Source organism: Dipodomys merriami, unplaced genomic scaffold (assembly GCF_024711535.1).
Source record: "Dipodomys merriami isolate MVZ:Mamm:240054 unplaced genomic scaffold, mDipMer1.0.p SCAF_384, whole genome shotgun sequence".
Classification (NCBI taxonomy): domain Eukaryota; kingdom Metazoa; phylum Chordata; class Mammalia; order Rodentia; family Heteromyidae; genus Dipodomys; species Dipodomys merriami.
The window spans coordinates 531581-555321 of record NW_027205426.1 but is presented as its reverse complement, the minus strand read 5'-3'; the positions used below and the strand labels follow the sequence as shown (position 1 = coordinate 555321).

At 60.3% G+C, this 23741-nt stretch overlaps 3 protein-coding genes and 1 long non-coding RNA gene across 5 annotated transcripts; 1 reads left to right on the top strand and 3 right to left on the bottom strand.

Moving 5' to 3' along the window:
- Nucleotides 1–218: 218 nt before the first annotated feature.
- On the bottom strand, nt 219–3855 carry LOC138805073 (uncharacterized). Its single transcript, XM_069989649.1, has 2 exons — nt 1810–3855; nt 219–787 (listed from the first exon to the last, which is right to left on the bottom strand). The coding sequence occupies exon 1, from the start codon at nt 3740–3742 to the stop codon at nt 2840–2842; it is 903 nt and encodes a 300-aa protein (XP_069845750.1). The 5' UTR covers nt 3743–3855; the 3' UTR covers nt 219–787; nt 1810–2839.
- Nucleotides 3856–3997: 142 nt separating this feature from the next.
- Nucleotides 3998–10628, bottom strand: LOC138805072 (probable ATP-dependent RNA helicase DDX47). The gene is made up of 12 exons (XM_069989648.1): nt 10521–10628; nt 10203–10296; nt 8828–9016; nt 8618–8689; nt 8379–8497; nt 8101–8172; nt 7871–7987; nt 7460–7606; nt 6919–7056; nt 6026–6096; nt 5613–5742; nt 3998–4401 (listed from the first exon to the last, which is right to left on the bottom strand). The coding sequence occupies exons 1-12, from the start codon at nt 10623–10625 to the stop codon at nt 4270–4272; spliced, it is 1386 nt and encodes a 461-aa protein (XP_069845749.1). The 5' UTR covers nt 10626–10628; the 3' UTR covers nt 3998–4269.
- Nucleotides 10629–17707: 7079 nt separating this feature from the next.
- Nucleotides 17708–18616, top strand: LOC138805071 (uncharacterized). 2 transcript variants are annotated; one of them, XR_011365434.1, is made up of 3 exons: nt 17708–17758; nt 18264–18353; nt 18529–18616. It is a non-coding gene; the product is annotated as an uncharacterized lncRNA (long non-coding RNA). The 2 variants fall into 2 exon arrangements; XR_011365433.1 differs by lacking the exon at nt 17708–17758 and adding an exon at nt 17792–17916.
- Nucleotides 18617–18749: 133 nt separating this feature from the next.
- LOC138805070 (cyclin-dependent kinase inhibitor 1B-like) lies at nt 18750–22926 on the bottom strand. The gene is made up of 3 exons (XM_069989647.1): nt 22292–22926; nt 21813–21948; nt 18750–20006 (listed from the first exon to the last, which is right to left on the bottom strand). Exons 1-2 carry the CDS (start codon nt 22677–22679, stop codon nt 21818–21820), a joined length of 519 nt encoding a protein of 172 aa, XP_069845748.1. The 5' UTR covers nt 22680–22926; the 3' UTR covers nt 18750–20006; nt 21813–21817.
- Nucleotides 22927–23741: the final 815 nt, after the last annotated feature.

Below are 23741 nucleotides of genomic sequence, written 5' to 3'. Positions count from 1 at the left end.
GCCTGGCGTTCATGATGTCCCTCCGAGGCCCCAGTGCCACAGAGGCCAGGGTCCCACAGAACAAATCCCATCGCCTCACTAAGACAGGCTCACGACTGCCATCCCAGCCGCTCAGGAGGCTGAGCGCTGAGGATCGCGGTTCAAGGCCAGCCCGGGCAGGACAGCTGAGACTCATTCTTTTTTTACATTTTATTTTGTTGTAAAGTTACACGAGGAAGGCCACGGGTACATTTCTGGGGGAGCAAGTGTTACCCCCTCCACAAGAACGGGGAGGAGAGGGAGGGCTGGGAAGGGAGAGGGCGTTGGCCAAGAACTGGGGGCCCCATGGCAGAGCTATTGGTCAGGGCCCTCCCCCTCCCCCACCCTCCCTCCCCCTCCCCCTCCTCCCCTGCCCCTCCAGACGGACTGTTAAATCCTTAGAGCCAAGGCCGCAAAGCCTCCAGGCCCAGGGTTGGATCCCAGACTCCCTAAAAAGTGCTCAGACTGGTTCCCAGACTTGACTCTGACAGAGCCAGCCGCAGGCGCCTCCCCTCCCGGCCCGGCCTGGAAGTGGGGGGGCTCTGACACCTCTGCTCCCTCTAGCTCCTCTCTGCCCAGGAGAGGACTGGGCAGCGGGACAGCGCCCAGGCCCCGAGTTCCAGGCCCAGAAGTTGTCAGGGGAAGGGATGGCGACAGACATGCAGGATGCCTGGCGTGTTTCACAGCTGAGATTCGGGCTCTTCCAGGACCCTCGGGGCCCAGGGGTCATGGCTGCTCTCCAAACCCAGCCCGTTCCAAGGCCGCCGTCCTGGTGACAGAGACACTTGAGGAAGAACTCAACAGCCACCAGGACTCTGGGGGGAAATCCCGGCCCTGCTCCCCGGCACCCACCCCCCAGCTGGCCACTTCAGGGGTAGAGAGCCCCAATCTCTCCCCATCCTCCACCCAGACCTGGGTTTGGCCTGGCCTTGCAGGCTCCAAGGCCTGGGTTCCATCCCCAGCACTGCGGCTCACACCTGTAAGAGACCCCATCTCCACACAAACCCTTGGATATGGTGGTGTAGAGTACATCTGCCATCCCGGCTAGAGTGGGAAGTAGTACCTTAGGAATGCCACCATCCAAGCTGGCCCAGAAAAAAATAAAAACAAAGAAAAATGAAGTTCTATCTCCCAAAATAACCAGAGCTGCAAGGGCTGGAGGCCTTCAAGGGGAAGCGTACTTGCCTAGCAAGCACCAGGACCAGAGTTCAAATCCCGATACCACTTAAAAGACAAAAAGAACACCAAAACGAAGAGCACCAGGCTGGCCCTGCGCGGCCTGCGAAGAGGGCCAGCCTGGGTCCTCACAGAACATTCCAGAAACTCGACTTGAAAGGCCAGCCCCGCCCCACAGTCACCCATCCCACTCGATGGACAATTTAGCCAGAAAAAGCAAATAAACACTCCCAGTGAGCCCCGGACGGCAGCGCGGTGGCAGCTAGGCCGGGGGGACATGGGGGGACACGGTCGTGGGGTGCCCGGCACCCCGCTGGCCACTCACCTGCACACACACACACACACACACACACACACACACACACACACACACACACACACACACACACACACACACACACACACGTGGAAACGCTTGGAAAAGCCTGTGCACGCTCTGTGTGCAGCTAGTGTCCCCGGGTCCGTGCCGGGACTAAAGAGTACCACCACGACACCCGTCTCCTGCCAGGAGTTCCAACTATCATCTCCAACCACCATCACCACCACATGGCTGCCAGAAACTCTGTGAGATGCCAACGGGCAGAACCCCTCCCCTCCCCTCCCCCCGTGGGTTACCTGAGCACCCCCTCCACGGCCACCCTAACGCAGGCTGTTATGAAGGCATAGTTGGTGCATGCCTGTAGTCCCAGCTTCTCTGGAGGCAGAGATCAGGAGGATCATGGTTCAAGGCCAGCCTGGGTGAAAAGTTCACAAGACCCCCCCCCTCCCCCCAAATCTCTACGAATAGTGCAGTTCTCACCTGAGACCTCAGCTCCACCCCGGGCTCAGAAAAACAAAATCCCACCTGTTTAAAAAAAAAGCCGGGCGCCAGTGGCTCCCGCCTGTCATCCCAGCGACTCAGGAGGCTGAGATCTGAGGATCGTGGTTCAAAGCCAGCCCGGACAGGAAAGTCCGTGAGACTCTGATCTCCCATGAACCACCAGAAAGCCGGAAGTGGTGCTGTGGCTCAAGGGGTAGAGCACTTGCCTTGAGCTGAAGAGCTCAGAGACAGCGCCCAGGCCCTGAGTTCAAGGCCCAGAACCAACCAAAAAAAAAACAAAAACAAACCACTGAGGCACAAAGGCCTCGGGTGGGCATCCTGCACAGCTGGTGTGGGTGCACCGGGCCTGGCGGCGCTCACCTGTAATCCCAGCACTCAGGAGCAAGGCCGGCAGGCCATCCCACGACCGCAGCTCCAGTCCGTTTCCCCTGGGCCTGGACGCCCGGACCAGCTGGCAGAGCTTGAAGTCCGGGCCCCTCGGGCGGCTCCACGCAGCTCGGCCACCCTCACACGCATGCATGCCCGAGCGGCCAGTGACCCCACACAGCCCGGGTCACTGTCATGTTCAGGGTTTGTTAGCATCGAGTGGTCACGCACTGAGATTTCAACCACACTCAGCCTCGCTCGGTGTCAGCTTCCGGCCCTGGCCCAGAGGCCAGGACGAGGAAGGAGGGAGGAGAGAAGCTGAGGCCGGGCAGGGCAGTGCACACCTGTAACCCAAGCCCTCCAGAAGCCAAGGCTGGAGGCTGGGGACTCAGCGCCAGCCTGGACTGAAGCGCTGGTCGGCCAGCAGCATGAGCGGTTCAGAGACGTTTAGCAACTGACTTAGGCCCACACAGCACGAGGAGCCTGGCATCTAGACGCCTTCCCTACGGGCTGCTGGACACTTGATGGCGCTGACAGGGGTCCAGGGCTAGGGGCAGAGGCGGGCGGGCGTCTCCGGCCCGGGAGGGCCGCCAGCGCAGCTCCGGGGACAAGCTGGTTGTCTGGTGCAGTTTCGGTGCATTCCTGGGCCAGGTGAGGCCGGGAGGAATGTCCCCCGCCTTGCCCTGCCGCCCAAGGGCGTGGCTCACCCCCATGCCAGGCCCCAGGGCTTCTGTGGGGGTCACAGCTTCCCAGTGGCAGACAGAGCACACTGGGAAAGGGCTTGGCTGGGAGCCAGGGTTCTGGAACATTCTTTGTATTTTTGAGACTGAGACACTGCCTCCTTCGGCTGCACAGTGCTCCCTGCACAGTGCTCGCTCGGGCCGCTGGGGTGGGGTCGTTCACACCCAGAGCGTCCGGTGTGCACAGGGACAACGGCACTTCACGGGAGGCCACAGGTCCTGCGTGGTCTGCACTACACACAGCTTGCCTCGGTGGAGGAGCCGGACCAGAGATGGGGTCGTGAGCGCAGGGGAGGCGCTGGGGGCTGTCCCCATCCGTGGGGCCCGGTCCCTCTCCTCCGCGGTGGACGATGTCTACAAGGCCCCACTCAGGGCTCCCACGGCCGTGGGTCTGGGGCGTCCTCACTGGGTGCCCAGCCTGCAGAAGCCCAAGACCTGGCCAATTCCTCCTGCGCGCCCTCAGCCCGGCCTGGACGCAGGTGGCCACAGCGGGGGGTGTCTGCACCCCTAACGACAGCGCAAGCGCCCTCTCCCCACATCTCCTCCCAGGGCGCTTCCTGCAGACAGGCGGGCGCTCCACCTCGCGAGCCACAGCGCCACTTTGGGTTTTCGGGTGGTTCATCGGCTGGGAGAGCCTCACGCACCTTCCTACCCGGGCTGGCTGTGAGCCACAATCCCCGCATCTCGGCCCGCACAGGGGCCGGGAAGACCCTCCAGACCGTCTTGTCCTTTGCTGAGGATGCTAAAGGGTAAATCACGGTCACCTTGGCCAAACTGAGGCCCAACAACGAGCCGTCACGGTCACCGTGAGCCGCCGGTGGCCAGCGGCGCTCAGGCCCTGGCACAGAGTGCAGGACGCGCGCCGTGGAGAAACGGCTGGGGTTTATTGTTCCACGCGGCCCCACGAGGCCCGGGGCCGGAGAGCTGTGCTTGCCGCATTCCTCGGGTACCGGTGGGGTTGGCACAGGGCGGGGCGATGCTCTGCGCTGGGGCCCAAGCACAGAGCCGGGCCCTGGGCACCGACGCCTCCGATCGCCGACTCGAGTCCACGCACGGGCGCTGGGCAGGTACCCGGCACCCACGCAGGTCCTGGGAGACCGGGCAGAGGGCCTGCTGAGGGCCCAGTCCTTGCGCAGAATCCACCAGAATCTAGCGGCCCTTCCGCTTCTTCATCTTCCCTCCAGCCACCTTGTTCCTGACGCCAATGGCAGCCTCCGTGTCGTCGTTGTCCCCCGCCTCCTCCCGGGCCCGCTTCTTCTTCTCCCCGTGTTCCCTCAGCTCCTACAGGAAGCGGAAGGACACGGCTGCACACCGGCTCCGTCCCCCGCACCGGTCACTGCCCAGGCTGCCCTCCCCCACGGCAGGGCCCCAGCCACGCGGGACCCAAGGGACAGGCACAGAGCCACACGCGCCACGGATGCGTGGCAGAGTTCTTGGGGAATGAGAAAGAAAAGATCAGTCGGGGCACAAAGGACGGGGAGTTGGGAGGACGGAGCAGAGGGAGTGTGGGGCCCCCGGCTGCCGTCACACGCCTCGGGAGATGGAGGCAGGGAGGTCCCAAAGTTCAAGGCCAGCCTAGACCACCATAGCAAGACCCTGCCTCAAAGCAAAAAGACACCGATCTCTGCTGGTGGATGCCCAGCCCTCCCGCACCCCACTGCACCGCACCCCACGGCGGGGAGACAGCCAGGGCCCAGCAGAGCTGCACTAGGAAAGAGAATCTGCAGTCAGAGTAAATACACCCGGGGCAAAGGGCTGAACTGTATGTAGGTCCTGAACCCAACGGTAACCTCTGTGTAAACGAAGAGAGCAAAACACCAAGAGCCCCGCACGCACGCACGCACTATCAACCCTGCCGCTTCTGCCTTTGAACAAACCAGCCACTCAGCTTCCCCTGGGGGCGCTGGGGCCCAGAGCCCCTAGTTGGGTGGTGGCTGCTCCCCCCAGCCCCCCAGCTTTAACAAAGGGCCTCTACTGGCTGGGGTGTCGGGGTGTGCTATTCTAGGGTAAGGAAAGCGCAGCTCAAGCCCGCTTTGAAGCCAGCCGGGGCAGGAGAGCTGAGACGTCACAAGGAATCTCCAAAGAGCCAGGAGTGGAGCTGTGGCTCAGGTGGAAGAGCGCCCGCCTGGAGTGTGAAAGCGCAGGGACAGGGAGCAGCCAGGTCCTGAGTTCAAGCCCCAGGACCAGCACAAAAATTAAAAAAATAATAAAGAACCCTCGCTCCTGGGAGGGCAGCCTGTGAGCAGCTTCTGCACTCCCAGGGCTTCTGGAACCTTCCTCAGAGCCAGCAGCACCCTGAGGCCCCTGCGTGACCGCACACCCTCTCTAAGCCCTGGCTCAGGGAGGCCAGGGAGCCGGGGGCTCCTGGCAGGAGACCAGAAGACGGGCAGACTGGCCGCCAACACCGCCACCAGCCTGGGGCCCTGGACTCAGCGCGGATGGGCGCGCGCACACAGACACAGACACACGCACACGCACACACACGCACGCACCATCCTGGCAAACCGCTGCGCCTCGGTCACGCGCTCCGCCAGCAGCATGACCTCCTCATCCTGTGTGGGGAAGGCGGGCAGCTTCTTCCCGATCAGGTGCTCAATGCGCTGGAAGAGCTCCACGTCGTACCTGGGAAGGGGAGGGAGAGGACAGGGAGGGGAGGGGAGGAGCGGGCTGCCACACACACCCCACGCCGGTACCCCCTGCCCCAGGAGCCACGCTGTGAACGCGGGACACAGGACCCCAGCCGGGTCTCCCTGCGCAGCCCGGGCTGGCCCCGCCCCCTGGGTCCAGGACTACAGGGAGGAGCCCTGGCACTAGCTTTGCTGGGGCTTTCCCCCAGCCCCGCCCGCCCGCGTGAGGTCTCGTCATCTCCACCATCTCAGGCAAGGAGGGTCCTGGGGTCACTCACTGCGTGACGAACGTGATGGCTTTCCCCGAACGCCCGGCCCTCGCTGTCCGGCCCACGCGATGGATGTAATCCTGGAACGAGGGGAAATCAAATCCACCACAGCCTCCAGCCCTCTGAGGGCAGCCCAGGCCACAGGACAAAGCCGCCGTGTCCTTTCCCACCAACCCGAGCCAGACCCATCTAGGAAGCAGAGCTGCGAGGCGCGTCACAGGACGTCATCTCTGCACGAGGGGCAGCGGGAAGCAAGCGGCCGGCCTTGTCCACCCAGCGAGCAGAGCTGAGCCGCGGGGCGCAGGGGGCTTGGGGTACAGGGGACATGGGGTCCACGGTGGCAGCTCTACCTCCCCAGGGCGCCCGGCTTCATGTGGGGGTGTCCTGGGGGTGCGGGGGATGGTGACACAAGGGTGCAGGGCGCACACAGCACCCACGGGAGCCAGGCCGGAACGCCAGGACCCGCCGAGACCCAAGCGGCTGCTGCTTTTCCTTCTGCCAGTCCTGGGGCTAGGACTCAGGGCCTGAGCTTTTTTCATTCAAGGCTGGTGCTCTACCACTTCTGGCTTTCTGGAAATTCATTGGAGATCACAGTCTCACAGACTTTTCCTGCCCAGGCTGGTTTTGAACCCTGATCCTCAGATCTCAGCTTCCTGAGTAGCTGGGATGACAGGCGTCATTTCTACAGGGAAGAGCCTGACACGCCCTAACCGAGGGTCTCTGGTGACCGCACTCCCCCGGATGCCTCTGTCCCGAGTGACCTCCACCAGATGCGGCCGTCAGAGCTGGTGGCCGTGAGCGTAGCCCTTTCGTGGGTCTGGGCGCTTGGAGCGCCCAGGACGGTTGGAGGCGACGAAGGAGGGCAGACTGGGCGGGTGGAAAGGGTGCGGGCGGCCACTCACCTTGGAGTGGGTGGGGATGTCAAAGTTGACCACCACGTCCACGTGGGGAATGTCCAGCCCCCTGCTGGCCACGTCGGTCGCGAGCAGGATGGAGCGGGCCTTGGCCTTGAACTTATTGAGGGACCCCAGGCGCTTGGTCTGGGAAGAGGAACAGTGGGGGAAGGGGTCAGTTGTACACCGCCGAGCCGCCACACTCGGATCAGAAGCAAGTCGAGTCTAGACAGGGCGCCGTGGAGCAAAGCAAACACGGACACCACAAAGCCACGAAGCCTCCAGTGTACACAGACAGCACTGGCGGCAAGACGGCCGTGTGCAGCGGCGAACCTGCCCTCGCGCCCGGCTCTACACCCCGGGCCCCCGCTCACCTGGCTCCTCTGCCCGGGCAGCGGGATGGCGGTGCACCCGGTCCCCCCCGCGTGACCCCACACGCCCTCCCCGCGGCCGCGCTCACCTGGCTCATCTGCCCGTGCAGCGGGATGGCGGTGCACCCGGTCCCCCCCCCCCGCGTGACCCCACACGCCCTCCCCGCGGCCGCGCTCACCTGGCTCATCTGCCCGTGCAGCGGGATGGCGGTGAAGCCCAGGTTGCGCAGCAGCAGCGCGGTTCTCTGCGTGTTGTTGCACGTGCTGCAGAAGATCATGAACGAGTTGCCGGCCAGCTCGTTGAGGACGTAAACCAGGTAGGTGTCCTGCGCCACAGACCCCAACGCCTCATCACCACGCCCGGGGATGCCCGGCCCAGCGTGCGTGCGTGCGTGCGTGCATGTGTGCATGCGTGCGTGCATGTGTGCGTGCGTGCGTGCATGTGTGCGTGCGTGTGTGCTACAGACAACCACTAGATCCAGGGCCTTGGAGAAGCCCAGGGATCACGATGGGAGAGGAAGGATGGAAAGAAGGGGGGAAGGAGGGAAAGAGGAAAGGGGGAAGGGAGGGAGGAAGGGGAGGGGGCTTGCCTTGAACTTGGAGGGGATGAACAGGTAGAACTGCTGCAGCTTCTCCACCGTGTGGTACTTGGACGACACGGCGCACCTCACGGGGTTCTTCAGCGCCGCTCGCTGCAGCTTCTGCACCTGTGCGCAGGGGCGGGGCGAGGAGGTTGGCACGGGCCCCATGTGCACGCTCACTGGCGTGGGCTTGGCCAGCCTATCCCCCGACATCCGGGGCCCCCGGAGAGAATGCTCACCTTCTTGGTCATGGTGGCGGAGAAGAGAAAGGTTCTCCGGTCACGGGGGATCACTTTAAGGATCTTGTCCACCTGAGCCAGTGGAGACATCAGCGGATGCCGGCCGTGCGCCCAGCCGCGGGGCTCGAGGTCATGTCCCAGGGCGGGCGTGGAGGGCCAGCTCCCCCCTCCCCCAGCCTGAGTGGTGGTGACGGTGACAATGGCAGGGACACGAGGGGGCAGGGGGAGGAGGGGGGTATGGAGGCGGCAGGCCGCGGTGCCCCAGCTCCGGAACTCACCTCAGTCTCGAAGTCCATGTTTAGTATCCGGTCCGCCTCGTCCATCACCAGGTACTTGAGTGCCCTCAGGTTGAAGCCTTTCGTGTTCTCCAGGTGGTCAATCAGCCGGCCAGGAGTGGCTGCCCGAGAGGAGGAGGACCAAGCCCCATCAGGAGGGCAGAGGGAGCACCGCAGGGTCCCAGTGAGGGCGACCCCTCCGTCCCCCCCCCAGATGAGCATGGTTACCCTCCCCCACTCACCGATGACCACATGTGGCTTCTTTGCCAAAGCCAGGGCCTGGGCCATGGAGTCGATCCCGCCCACGATCACGGCTGTGGACACACAGGATGTGCATGGGCCTCAATCCTCCACTCCATGAAGCCATGGCCCGCAGCCAGCCACGCCCGCCCTTAGGGCTGACCACGGGTGCCCCCTGTCCCCCACCACTTCCAGCCCTCCTTGGTCCTCACCGCACTGCACCCCAATAGAGGAGCCCAGGGCCTCGAACTGCTCCGCGATCTGGAAGGCCAGCTCGCGGGTGGGGGTGAGCACCAGGGCGAACAGGCGCCGCGGCGTCTCCAGCAGCGCGTTCAGGATGGGCAGCGCGAAGGCGCCCGTCTTTCCCGAGCCCGTCTCCGCCAAACCGATGACGTCCCGGCCTGGAAGACCAACACCCCCGGGTCTGCAGGGTGCAACCGGGGCGCACAGCCCTGGAGCCAACCTCTGCCGGGCCAGGGAAACAGCTGCACAGCTAAAACGTGGCTGTGCCGGCTCGGCGGCTCACGCCTGCAATCCCAGGTGCTCGGGAGGCTGACATCTAAGGATCGCGGTTGCCAATCTAAGCAAGAAAGCCTGAGACTCTCATCTCCAATAAACTACCAAGTGGTGCTGTGGCTCAAGTGGCAGAGCGCCAGCCTTGAGCTGAAGAGCTGAGGGACAGTGTTCAGACCGAGTTCAAGCCCCATGATCGACAAAAAAAAATTTTAAAAAAAAAAACCTGATCTGTCCTAGACAAGCTGGGAATCGAACACTGGGATGGATGGACGCACAGACACACAGTGACAAAGGCTTCCAGGCCAATCCAATGCAAAGGAAGGCGGGACTTCCTGCCCAGAAGAGCAGGGGTCACAGAAGCAGGGTGCACTAAACACGCAAGTAAGCAAAAGGGGGCAGTACCTCTGGTAAGGAAACAGGGAGGAAGAAGGAAGATGGTCTAAGGGCCTCACAGCCAGAGGAAGAGCGGGGAGGAGGGGCAAAGGGGGGGGACCCCTGGCCAGCCATGGGGAGGCTCACCCTGGGGAGGAAAGGGCCACGCTGGTTTGGACTCCGGGATGGGAAGCCCAGCGGCATTACCACTTAAGCCACTCAGCCCTTTTTTCCTCCGTTATTTTTCAGTCTCATGGTATTTTCTTGGGCTGGATTTGAACCATAATCCTCCTGCTTGAGCTTCCTACACAGCTGAGGTGACAGCCATGTACCACAGCGTCCAGCTCGGTTGAGGTTGGAGTCTTACAACTTTTCCCCTGGGCTGGCCTCAAACCACGATCCTCTGGATCTCAGCCTCCCAAGGAGGATTGCAGGACTGAGCCACCACGCCTGTGAGCTGTGGATCGGCAGGGATCGTTTGCCGTGCCTTTCCCTTTGGGGTGTTTTAACCAGGACTTCCCTCACCCTGCAAACCCACAGATCCCTTCCACGAGGAAGACAGGAAGTAGGCTGGGTTAAAAACTGGAGAGAGCCTTTTCCAGAACCCTCATCTCCAGATGTTTATTCCGCCAAGAGAGCCGGGCGAGCTGGCAGCTCGGCGGGGATCTGCAGGGCCGCGGGGTCCGGACGTCCACCCACCTTGCAAGGCGAGGGGGATGGCTTCCACCTGGATCCTGGTGGGCTTGGTCCAGCCCAGCTGGTCGCAGGCCTCGCACAGGACGTCGGTCACGCCCTGGGAACGCGGGGCGCGCCTTCAGCCGGGGCCGGGACCCGCGAGGACGGTTCGCGTCCCGGACCCCGACACCCGGCGCGCGCGCACCATCCCGCCCCGGCCCCGGCCCCGGCCCCAGCACACGCGCATGCGCAGCGAGCGCCGCGAAGGGGCCCGCACGCCTCCCGCGGACGCTACGCCCCGAGCGCGGGGGAGACGCCCGCACCAGCCGCCTCCGTGCTCACCAGATCTTTGAACGTCTGAGCGCCCCCCTCCGTCTCCCCCTCCGCCTCCTCCACCGCCGGCCCCGCGGCCTCGGCCGGGCAGTCGCGCTCCTCGGACGCAGCCATCTTGTCCACGAGCTCCGGAAGCGGATGTCGGCCCGCGGGACGCTGGGAGATGTAGTTTCAGTCTTGTGAGGCGGGGGGGGGGGGGGGGGGGGAGGAGCCGTGTGGGAGCGCCCTCTGCCGGCCCGCCGGGGTTTGCAGCTGCGCCGGGAGGGCGGGGCCTGGGGAAAGGTGCGGACCAATGAGAGGCTGAGACGACGGCTACAATGTGCAGTGTACACCGTGTATACAATGTGCACAGTGTGCGCCGTGCATACAATGTAAACAGTGTACACAGTATATAATGTGTAAATACTGTGCACCGTGTATACAGTGTATACAGTGGACACCGTGTATACAGTGTACACCGTGTATACAGTGCACACGGTATGCACCATGTATACAGTGGACACCGTGTATACGGAGTACACAATGGAGGGGCCAGGTTGGGGGCTTCGCTGAGGCAGCAGGGTTTCAGCTGAGGAGCACGAGAAGCCCTTTTAGGGCCCACTAGAGGCTCAGGGGTTCACACCTATCATCCCAGCTATTCAGGAGGCTGAGATCTGAGGATCGCAGTTCAAAGCCAGCCTGGGCAGGAAAGTCCATGAGATTCTTTTCTTTTCTTTTTTTTTCTTTTCTTTTTTTTGCCAGTCCTGGGGCTTGAACTCAGGGCCTGGGCGCTGTCCCCAAGCTTCATTTGCTCAAGGCTAGCATTCTACCACTTGAGCCACAGCACCACCTCTGACTTTCTCTGTGTAAGTGGAACTGAGGAATTGAACTCAGAGCTTCATGCATGCCAGGCGAGCACTCTACCACTGAGCCACCTGCCCAACCCCTTGACTAGTTCTATGAAGGAGGTTTCTTATCCAGGAATCTGTAATGCCAGCCCTCAGGAGGCCGAGGCAGGAGGAACTTGAGGTGGAGGCCAGCCGAGGTCACACAGCTAGATTCTAACCCTGACCCAGTGATTCCTAAAACTGACGACTTGAACTCAAGGTGTGGGTTGAGTGTAAGCAGTGGTGTCTGTAAACATTATGTTGTGGTATAAAAGCATTGGAGAACCACACACCCCTCTCCTCGCCACCCTGCCATGGCTCCCCATCATTTCCCTGGCCCCAGCCCCCTCCCCTGCATGTGCCTGGGTCTTTGTCCTGGGGTAGTGGTGCAATCATTATCTCCACCTCCGGACACAGAGTAAACAAGAAACAGGGAAAGGCCAGGGGCACCATACATGACTAATCCACTAATCCGGGGAGACAGGGGGATAGCGGGAGTCTGGGGAGACAGAAAGGCTTTATGTAGGGGGTTCCCAAGCCTCCGGACGGCATAATCCTCCTGCACACTCTCTCCTGCCAGGGACGGGAACAAGCCCCAGACTGTCCACGCTAATCTCACCCCGAGCTGATTAGGCACCTGATCAGGAATCAAAGAATATGAAGCGTGAGCCGGCCAGCACCAGTGTCTCAAAAGCAGACAAAGCAGGGCCCAAAACGGGCTAGAGTCCCCTCAGTCAGAAAGTGCTAGAACAAAAGCACCTGCCCCCCACGTGGAGGATCCACGGGAGAGGGCGCTCAGGGGGCGCTGCCCACCTTACCTTCCTGGAGTTGGGAAGTTGTTTTTTTAGTTTTTTTAAATTATTTTTACTTTTATTATTTATTTACTTATTTTTGTCCGTTGTGGGGCTTGAACTCTGGGCCTGGGCGCTGTCCCGCAACTTTTCAGCTCAAGGCTGACGCTCTACCGCTTGAGCCACAGCGCCACTTCTGGTTTTCTAGTGGTTTATTGGAAATAAGAATCTCACAGAGTTTCCTGCCTGGACTGGCTTTGAACCCTGATCCTTAGATCTCAGCCTTCTGAGTAGCTAGGATTACAGGCGTGAGCCACTGGCACCCGGATAAAATTATTTTTATTATTATCATTAAGTAGTTGCTTTTTAAGATCCTTTTGTTATTTATTTTATTACTATCATTAAGTAGTTGTACAAAGGGGTTTCCATTCAAGATGTCCATGAGGAAAATGCATCTTTTCTTTTCTTTTCTTTTCTTTTTTGCCTGGTCTTGAACTCTGGGCCTGGGCGCTGCCTCCCTTCCTCCCCCCCCCCCCCCCCCACACCTCAGCATCAAACACCCTCAGAAAGCATCTACCGAGCCAGGCCCCCGTGGCTCACACCTGTCATCCCAGCCACTCGGGAGGCTGAGATATGAGGAACATGGTTCAAAGCCAGCCTGGGCAGGAAAGTCCATGAGACTGATTGCCGATTACCAAAAGCCAGAAGAGGAGCTGTGGCTCAAGAAGTAGAGCGCCAAACACACACAAAAAGTCCACTGCCAGTCACCAAGCGGTTCCTGCCATTTCTCTTCTCCCCAGGCCCCTTCAGAAAGTGACACCATCCCATCCGCCGTGCCTGAGGGGGAAACTGAGGCATGGAGCGATAAGGAGGCGCCTCCAGACTGAGCTGGCCTGGCTTCTGTGTTGACTGACACCGTGAAGGAAGATATGGGGGATCACGTTTCAATAAACAGTGGGGCAGACGCGTTCCATCGCCAGACAGAGCCGGGGAGGATCAGGCTCCCCTGAGATTAGCGGTGACAGTCCCCAACCCAGCCCTGGCTCCACAGCCCCAAGGCCCGTCCTCCACACAGCTGCTCCAGGGCTCTGGGAACTGTGTGCAGCTGACTTGTTCAAACGGAGAAAAGCTGTGCTGGGAAGATGGTGGTTTCTCAGTAAATATCACGCAGCCCAGGACTCCAGAGAACTCCAACTCAAGCCAGGGCCAGTGGCTCCTGCCCGTCATCCCAGCCACTCAGGCTGAGATCTGAGGATCGTGGTTCAAAGCCAGCCTCGGCAGGAAAGTCCATGAGACTCTCATCTCCAATGAACCACCAGAAAACCAGAAGTAGCGCTGTGGCTCAAGTGGTAGAAGACAAGTCTGGAGTGAAAGAGCTCAGGGACAGCGCCCAGGCCCCAAGTTCAAGACCCAGGACAGACAAAAACAAAAGAAAAAAAGAACTCAAAATCAAACCCAGTATTTGGAATCAGGGGACACATGGGGGTGGGGAGAGAGTGAATTGGTAGGGAAATTGTTGCAGATTTGAGCCAAATAACGCAGCCACCGGCTGCCTGTGGCCTTTCTTCAACAGAGCTGGAGGAGGAGCTGAGAAGATAATATGATAATATTCAAGACTTTGTAGATAATAAATGTGGTCACCACTGCCCTGGTCTGTGGACTGCGCGGGGTGATAAATACGTTATTGACAGGGAAGTCGGAGTTAGGTTTGCCACAAATGACTAAAGTTCGGCTTCACAGCTGTATTCTGTAGCCATGGAAATGAGGGGGGTTTTGGTGTCTATGTCAGTACTGCGACTTGAACTCATAACCCTAAGTTTATTTGCTCCATGATGGCATTCTACCACATGAGCCACAGTTTCACTTGCGGCTTTTGGGTGGCTCACTGGAGATAAGAGTCTCACAGTCTTTCCTGCCCGGGCTGGCTTTGAACTGTGATCCTCAGATCTCAGCCTCCTGAGTAGCTGGGATGACAGGCGTGAGCCACCCCGGGCTCCTTGCTTCAACCATAATGAAATCCTTCTGCTGTGACAGGAGGGAGAGGGGCCGTGTGATCTCTGGGGAGGACGGGCCTTGGGATTGTGTGGATGGGATCTTTGTTCCTGCTGCCAGCCAGTCAGCCTGGGACTCTTCTGGAGACCTTGCAGCTGCTGTACCCAGTGAGTTGTATTTCAGTCCCATCTGATTAGGCCTGGCAGGTAACAAACGTTCTTTTCCTTCCAGAGGCCTGCGGGGGTGAGGGGCGGTAATGGATCCCCTTTCCCCCTCTACCCCAGACCTCAGAAAATGCATGGTACTGAGCATTCAGCACCTACCATTCAAATAGCTACTGTGTCCTGGGGAGGGGGAATTCCCCTGGGTCCAGCCCTCCCCCTTATCCCTGTCCTCATCTCCTGCGCCCCGCTCCCCCCCAATCACCCCACCCCCAGACCACACTCAAACCACACAGAGGGTTCTGTTGTTGTTGTTAAGGGAGTTGTGGAGATAAGCCAGGATCCAATCTTCAGTTCCCCTCCTCCTCCGGTTCAGTTCCCCCTCGGGTCTGCATGTGGGCTGTTGGGGGGGGGGAGGTCACAGACCCAGCAGGTCACAGAAGCCCCTCCCCCCCAGCTGCCGGTGTATGGAGAAGGAGGTGTAAAGACCTGGGAGAGGTGTCAAAAGGCCACCCACAGTGGCTCACCCCTGTAATTCCAGCTATCCAGGAGGTGGACATCTGGAGCACTGTGGTTCTAAAACGTTAGTGAGACACCGTCTTGACCAACAAGCCTGGCATGGTGGTCCATGTCTGTCACGCCAGCTATACAGGAGGCTGTAGGTAGGAGGATCATGGGCTGAGGCCGGCCCAAGTAAACGCTATCCAAATAACAACAACAACAACAATAATAGTAACTAAAGCAAAAAAAAAAAAAGGTGGCTATGAGCCGGGTGCCTGTAACTCACATCTGTCATCACAGCTATTGGGGCGTCTGAGATCTGAGGATCCAGGTTCAAAGCCAGCCTGGGGAGGAAAGTCTGTGAGACTTATCTCCAATAAGCTACCCAGTAAAAGCCAAAAGTAGAGCTGTGGCTCAAGTGGTAGAGTGCCAGCCTTGAGCAAAATAGCTCAGGGACAGAGCCCAGACCCTGAGTTCAAGCCCCAGGACTGACCAAAATCAAAAAACAACGCAGGCATCCCAGGTCCTGGGCTTGGCTGGCCACATGGCACCCACAGCCCCCCCCCCCATATCACGTGTGAGGTTTCAGTGTTGCTCTCAGTCCTTCACATGCTGACATTTTTTTGTTTTATTATTATTTTTTTGGCCAGTCATGGGGCCTGAACTCTGGGCCTGGGCGCTGTCCCTCAGCTCTTCAGCTCAAGGTGAGCGCTCTACCACTTGAGCCACAGCGCCACTTCCGGCTTTTTCTGCTTATGTGGTGCAGAGGAATCAAACCCAGGGCCTTAAGCATATGAGGCGAGCACTCTACCACTGAGCCACCCCCCAGCCATATGCTGACAGTTTTGCCCAGGGAAGAGCAGCACCGGAGCAAGAAGCACCACTGAAGCACTGAGGGACTGCGGAGACCAAAGAGGAAAGAGTGGGGGTTGGGGGGGATGGACTAAGGGCCCCCAAGGGCCCCCAGGGAGGGAAGGCTCCCGGGCCTGCCTAAGCCCACCCAAAGAAGACGCCCAGGCCACAATCTGCCAACCAAAGGCTGGGGGCCTAGTCCAGCCTCCCCGCTCTGACCAGACCCGCCAGCACAGGGTGCTTGTGCCCCATCCTGTTTTCAAAACAACAACAAAAATCCTCCAGATACTTCTTTTCTTTTTTCTTTTGGTTGGTCCTGGGGCTTGAACTCTGGGCCTGGGTTGCCATCCCTGAGCTTTCTTGCTCAAAATTGGCGCTCTACTGCTTGAGCCACAGCACCACTTTCAGTTTTCTGGTGGTTTATTGGAGATAAGAATCTCAGGGCTTTTCCTGCCCACCTGACTTTGAACCGTGATCCTCAGATCTCAACCTCCTGAGTGGTGGGGATGACAGGCGTGAGCCACCAGTGCCTGGCTATTATCTCTCTTTTGAAGTCTCCTTCCAAAGGTGAAGAATTCATGATTTTCCCAGGTGTGGTGGGGCATGCCTGCAATCCTGTAATGCCAGCACTTGGGAGGAGGCTGAAGCAGGAGGACTAAGTTTGGGGTCAGCATGGGCTCAAAAGAAAAAAACAAGACAGAGAGAGGGAAGCAAGGAAGGAAAAAGAGAGGAGGGAAGGAAGGAGAGGGAAGGCAGGCACTGGAATGTGGCTGGACAGTGGAGTACTTGTTTAGCATGTGCCAGGCCCTGGGTTTGAACCCAGCACTTCAAGAAACAAAAGACGGGAATTGTTGGCTGAAAGTTCTGTGCCCCTTGAATCTGGTCAGCCAATATAAGGGAAAGGTGATAGTTCTGAACCCCAGGAAGAGACAGCTCAGCATTCACCCCCAGATGCTCACAGCACCCCCCCCCACCATACCCCATGGAGACCAGGAGCCCCGCCTCGTGGCTGTGGCCGTGGCTGGGGACACACGCATGTACACACACACATGCATGTACACACATGCACACACAAATACATGCATATTCACATACACAGCACGCACACACACATACGCGTGCACACATACACATGTGCACACATACACATGCTCATATGCACACACATGCACACACGTGTGCACACTCCTCCCAAGTCCTACAGGGCTTAGTGAGGCCTGGGGCTGGATAGAAATAGGCAGGAAAATGAACAGTAGCTCCTTCGCTGCTGCGGTGAATGTCCGCAAAAGCAGAGCATGAGACCTGAAGAAAAACTGGGCCCCAGGATCCAGAACTTGTGACGCTGGCAGGCACCGGTGGCTAGCATCGTTACTCCTAGCCCCTCAGGAGGCTGAGATGGGGAGGACCGCAGTTCGAAGCCAGCCTGCACGCAAACGTCTCTGCGATTCCGTCTCCTGCAAACCAGAGGAAAGTTCGAAGTGGACGAGCAGCCCGGGCAGCAAAGCGCTAGGCGAGAACCAGCGAATCAGCGGGGCTGGCAGCCGAGGCCCCGCCCACCCACCAATCCCGAGGTCCCCGTGGCTGCGCGGGGCGGAGCCTGCGCCAGAAGCCCCGCCCTTCTCCCAATCCCAGGAAACGAGGGCGGAGCCTGGTGTCGAAGTCCCGCCCATCCTCCCCTCCCCTGGGAGGCCAAAGAACTCGTCACGTGGTCCAGGGCGCGGTGTGTGTTTTTTGTTTTGTTTTTTAAACAAGAAAACCAGCGGCAAAAAAATAAAAAATTCAAACCGCGAGCGCGCGCGCGGGTCCGGGAGCGGCGGGGCGGGGCGGGGCCGCGCGCCCCCGCGTCGTCTTCCCGCCCTCGACCGGGCCTCGGGTCCACCTTAAGTGCGGCCGCCGCCGCGCGGCCCCGGCGGGGCTGCGACCCCCCCCAACTCGGCCCCTGGGGAAACCGAGAGGCCCCGCCCCTGGCCCCGCCCCGCGCCCCAGGGGGAACGGAGAAGCCCCGCCCCCAGGCCTGCGCACGCGCAGCGAGTGCCCGCCTGGCCTCGCTGGCCGCGGCCGAGCGCTGGGAGCGGGCTGCAGCGGTACAGTGCCCGGCCGGCCCGGCCCCGTCACGACCCCCCCACCCCCGGTCATCCGGGGCTCCCGGACCCAACATGATCTCCCCGATCATCCGGGGCTCCCGCACCCAACACGTCCCCCCTCGATCATCGGGGCTCCCCGATCATCCGGGGCCGCGCGGGTGGGGATCACGGCGTGTGGGGCCCCGGAGCCGGGGCGGTGGTTTCGGGGAGGGGGTCCGGGTGCCCCGGGACAAGGCTGTGTCCCCCTCCCACCCCAACTCCTCCCCTTCCCTAGCCCGGATCCGTGGGGGCCGTGGGGTCCCCGGATGACCTGGGGGGTAGTGGGGTCCCCAGAGGGGGCCGGCTGTGACCCCCGCCCTCCCCAAGGGCGACTTCTATCTTTTCCCTAGAGAAGGCAGGGGTCAGGGGTCAGCCAGGTAAAGCTAACCTTAAGGAGCTTGGTGGCTTCTTTTTCCCTTTAAATGAATAAAAATGATCTTGGCTGCACGATTTGGTATATTCTCAGCAACTAGGTTTTTGGGGACACGGCGACATCTAAGCAGGACACCCAGAAATGGGGGTTTTTACCCGGTGACATTTGACCAGGAGGCCCCAGGTGAGTGTGGGCAGCCCAGGGCGGCTTCTGGGGGGTGGGGGTGCTCTGGCTGGATAGGGGGCAGGGCCTGGACAGGGAGGGGGTAGAGGGGCAGGGGGACAGGGCCTAGGCAGGGTCCCGCCGGCTGTTCTGTTCTCAACACCCCTAGACGTCAGCGACTTACTTTCATTTTCAGTCCACCGTGGCCCTGGCGCGCTAAGAAGCATTCTAACTAGTGGAGACTCCACACTGCGTTCTTATGGCTTTTCTGCTTCAGGAGCTCTGTCTGCAGGTAAGGGAAGCAGCTAGTGCTGATTATCTTCGGACCCCCGTTTTTGTTGTTGTTCGCCTGTTTGTGTAACAGAGTCTGACCTGACAGGGTGCATTTGAAAGCAAGTGCTTCGCTGTCCACTCAAGTAGCTACAGAAGTTTTCTTTATTGATTGCTTGATGTGTAACAGTAATTGGCATTTTTTCACATATTACAAAAAAATTATACTTGGCTCAGTATGCAATCTTTTAAGCACAGCCATATTATTTAACAAAAAAATGGGGAGTAGGCCTAGTCTGCCCAGAACAGCATTTACAAATGCACACAACTTGCCACTTTGGCTTGTATATTGGTTAGATTCTTTTTTTTTTTTTTTTAAAGAGATCTCTTTGTAACATAAATAAGTTAGTATAATTTTTCAGTGTCTTTACAGTTATGTACAGGTCCACTGGGAATGAAATGATTTTGTCTCCTACAAAAACATGAAGGCACATATAGAGAGCGCCATCCCTGCCCTCCTGAAAAACGTCCACACAGCCACCTGCCCGTGGGCAAATCAAACAGAACCAGGAGCATGGAATGGAAGATTCTTTCTTGTGTGTGTAAAGGTACAGAGCTATAAAAACTGAGGATAGCCAGAGTGAAAAGGAAACTAAAATTTCCCCAACGAATTTGGCAAATGTATAGAAAGAGGGTCAGTTGTCAACATTCAGAAATCCCACATACACACACACACACCCCAACCAGATTTTATGCCTCCAACTACCTGGCTTCTTACCAAACTGCTGGAAAATGAAGGGGTGACTTCCAATTTTAAAGGCACACTAAGGCGGACTTTTTGTTGTTTTCAGGCATTCGCTGCTACGTAAAAGGACTGGAAAACCTCCCAGGTCCCACATGAGAGCAGGATTTGTATACAAATACAGAGCAACTCTCTGTAAGCCAGTGTTCAAATCTTGTTTTTTTTTTTTTAAATAAAGTCTCAGATTCTCACCCCAAAAGGGACATGATTAAATCTTTAAGGGAAAACAGACCCTTCCCCCAAACTGCCTCTCTGCAAGTCAAGAATGTTTTTTTGTCCTTGCTATAAATGGAAGCAAGATCTCCACCCCCCCAACCCCGCCCGCCCCCCCCCTAAAGTTTTATGTGCTACATAAAAAGTAAAAACTATGTACACAGGTAGGACAAAGAAGCAAATAAGGCAAAACCTAATTGCATGATGCTACATCTGAGGCTGGAGGCGGCGGTAGAGCCTCTCAAGGCAGAAGAGGCCGGTAACTTAGTGTTCCCTGTCCACTCTTGTTCAGTGCTTATTTGTGAGTCAGCGATATGTCTCAAAAAGCATTCACAGGCCTCTTCCAGGCTTGAGCCGCCATGTTTCTAACAAGGAAACATTTCTTGATTCTGCAAAAGAAACAGAGGAGGAAGAAATCAGGGAGAGGTTGCAACAGTAGCCTTCATTTCCAGTCAAGTACATTCTTTTTTTTTTTTTTTTTTTTTTGCCACTGGGGAGTTTGTTTTAAAACTTGTCCGATTTCAAATCTTCCAGTCTTTCATGGTTTTTTTTTTCTCTCTCTCTCTCCTGGGTGTTGCTTGAGCTGTGGCTGGGCGGGCAGGCCGTCCTGCCCTGTCCCCACAGGGGGACGTCCAGGGATGCGGGGAAGACGTTTCTTGGCTGTGGAAAGGCCAGGGATATGGTCAAAATATTCCTAAGCCACAGGACAGCCTGGCACAACCAAGAACAATTCCTCTCCAAAGGACGGGAGTGCAGAGGGGAAGACCCCTGAAGAATCTGGGATCTGGAGTCTGGTGCCCAGGGCTGTCGCCTGTAATCCTACTCAGGAGGCTGAGATCTGAGGATCCCGTCCAGAACCAGGCTGGGCAGGAAAGCCTGTGAGACTCTCACCTCCAACAAACCACCAAAAACTTGAAGGCCAGCTGTGGGTCAAGTGGTAGAGTGCCAGCCTTGAGCAAAAGAGCTCAGGAACAGTGCCCAGACCCTGAGTTCAAGCCCAACTTGACACCCCCCCCCCCAAATCTGGGTAGAAAATTCAGATACTTAACACTTTAAAGTAGTCTAACTGCCTGACTTTGAATAATGCTCAAAAACATAACCCATAAAAGACCTCTGAAGGAAAATTCTAACTTCCCTTCTTGAAAAACATTCTAATTTCCTGTTCCTGTGCACAGCATACTCATGCAAGTTTTTACACAGGCCTGAGGGCCGTTTCTAGTTTCTAGTATTCTTCAACTGGCACCACCACTAAAAAACATCTCCAACAGTGCCATTAAAACCCGGAGGGGACGCGGCTCTGGCCAGCCAGGCCACAAGTGGCAGAAGTCAACAAGGATGGCAGGGGTCCACCTTCTTGCCCGACCTCCTGTTGGGATGGAGGGTCTCCCTGGGCACTGGGAGCAGCGCTGAGAGCCGCCAGGTGTGGGTGGCAAAGAAGCCCAAGAGCCCAGCACTCCCGGAGGGACGACGGGGTCTACACGTGTCTCCGGCCGCTCTCCTCACTGGGAGTCTCGAGAGGCTGCTGAGACCCTCTGAAAGGGAAAAGCAGGTCGCAGCCTGGTCTACGGGGTTCACACGCTGCCCAGACCTCGGTCTGATCACCTCGGTCTGATCACCTCCGACGGCACATCAACTTGGGGCTGAATGATTCCAGTGACTTCTGCCGGTGCTAAAGAAAAGCTTCCCTCGGTACGGGCCTGTCCCCACCTTTGCCATCATTTCCCCCCGGCGACCGGCTGGCGCGCTCGGCGGGGCCTCCCGGGGGACGACCCCCGGGCTGGCCGGTCCGACGTCTTTCTGCTTGGCAGCTCCAGGGCGACCCGGAGAAGCGCGGAACTTCCCCAGACAGCTCTCCCTCTCCCATTTTAATGCAGATTCCTTCCTTCCCCGCACTGCAGCTCACCGGGTGCCCCGCCTGCCCCCACTTGCGGGCTAAATGCTGGGGTTCACTCTGCAAACACGAGCTCTGGGGCGCCCCGGACCCCGTGTTTCACGGGGGCCTGGCTGTTTCCATGGGACGCCAGGGCTGAGGCGCAGAGCCCCGCGGGGGCCGGGGCCGGCGGGCGGCGCCTCGGGGTCAGCGCCCCCCTCTGGGGTCAGGACGACCCCCCCATCACCGCACCCCGGGATCAGCATGCCCCAGGGGCACCCCCCTAGGGTCAGCGCGCCCCGGGATCGGTTCCCCCCGCCCTTACCCGGTCTACGTCGTGGGCCTGCGCGGCGCTGGCTTCCTCGGGGTCCGCTCCGCGGGGCCCGCGTCCGCGCTCGGGGCGCCGCCCGCCCCGGCCCCGCTCTCCTCCCGGTGCGCTCTTTTGTTCTGGGCCGAGGAACCTGAGGCCGAAGGGGGGGGGATGAGGGAGGGAGAGGAGGGAGGGGAGGCGGGGACGGGGCGGAGACGGCTGGGATCCGACCTCACGACCACCACCAGCACCCAGGGCAGGAGAGCCGGGTCTCTCCAGCCAAGCGCTGTCCGCCCAGGGACGGACAGACACACGGACAGCGGGTAGACGGACGATCACTGGACGCACACCGCACAGCGGACAGCCAGACGGACACCGGACAGACGGACGGACACCGGACAGACACTGGACCGGCACCGGACAGACGGACGGACACTGGACAGACAAGACACCGCACGGACGGGCCCCTCACGGAGGCGCGGGCCGCGCCTCACCTTCCCCGGCGGGCCGCTTGCGGGCGGCGGCGGGCTGGGGCGCGTCGGGCGCGGGCTCCCCGGCGCCGTCCCCCGGGCTGGCGGGCGCGGGCGCGGGGCGCGGGCGCGCGCGCGGCGGGCGCAGGTAGAAGTCGGGCAGCGCCCCGCGCTCCACCGCGCGCCACTCGAAGCGGCCGTGCAGCGGGCGGTGGTTGCGGAAGTCGAAGTTCCAGCGGCGGCGGCCGGCGGCCTCCAGCTCCCGGCGGTGCCGCTCCAGGTCCCGGCGCAGCTCCTCGTGGTCCACGGCGCCGAACAGGTTGCGGCAGGCCGACGGCTTGGGCGGCGCGGGCGTCCGCGCGTCCGCGCGCTCCAGGCGCGGGCTACCGCCGGACACCCGCACGTCCGACATGGCCGCCGGGGCCGCGGGGCCGGCGCGGGGCCCGGGACCCGGGACGGGCTGCGGGGCCCCGGGAGGGCGCGGGGCGCGCGGGGCAGCCCCGGATCCGCGCTCCGATCGGCCGCCCGCGCGCCGACCCTGGCCCCGTCCGAGTGCGGGCCGCGCGCGGGACGAGGCGCCGCGGGACGAGGCGCCGCGGGAGAGCCGAGCCGGGCCGAGCGGCGCTTGTTTTCCTCAGCACCCCAACATGGCGGAGGACGGCGGCTGACGGCGGAGACGCGGGCGGACGCGGGCGGCCCCGTCTATTTAAACTGAGGCCGAGCGCCATTGGCTGCGGCGCCGGGCGCCGCCCCGCAAGCCGCGCGCTTAAGGTGGACCGGGCTCCGCGCGCGCCCCCGGCCCCGGGAGCCTCCGTGCGTGCTTGCGCGCGCGCTCGCGTAACCACCCCGCACGCCCCGAGGCGCCGCCGCCGCGCGCGTCCCCAGGCCCCTCCCGGCGGGCGCGCTCTCGAGCGCGTTCCCGCGCGTCTGCGCCTGCGCGTCCCCGGGTTCTGTCCACTGTCGCGGCACCGTCTGAGCTCCGGGGCGCGGAAGCTGGGGGTGCGGGAGTCCCCGCGGCTCGAAGCCAGCCTGGGCAGGAGGACCAAGGCGGCTCGGCGGCAGAGCGCTTGCCTGGAGCACAGGGAGCCCCGGGTTCGAGTCCTCAGCACCACACACAGAAAAAGCCTGGAGTGGGGCTGCGGCTCGTGCGGTCGAGTGCCAGCCTGGAGCATGGAAAGGCTCGGGGACCACGCCCAGGACCCGAGTTCAAGACTCAGGACTGACAATAAATAAAAATAAATAACGGAAGAAAGAGCCCCCGGGCCGGCTGGGCCTGCTGGGTCCGAGCGGCTTCCAGGAGCTGACACTTCCAAGACACCGGCGGGGCGGGGGTGGGCAGTGCTCCGCCCACCTCAACCTCAAGCCCCAAACACTGCAAACACAGCCCTGTCCCTTCTCAGCTAGGAAACAGCTGGGCCCAGCCCAGCCCTGCTAGTACCTGGAAGGAGGGGGTCCCGGGAAGGAGGGGATCCGG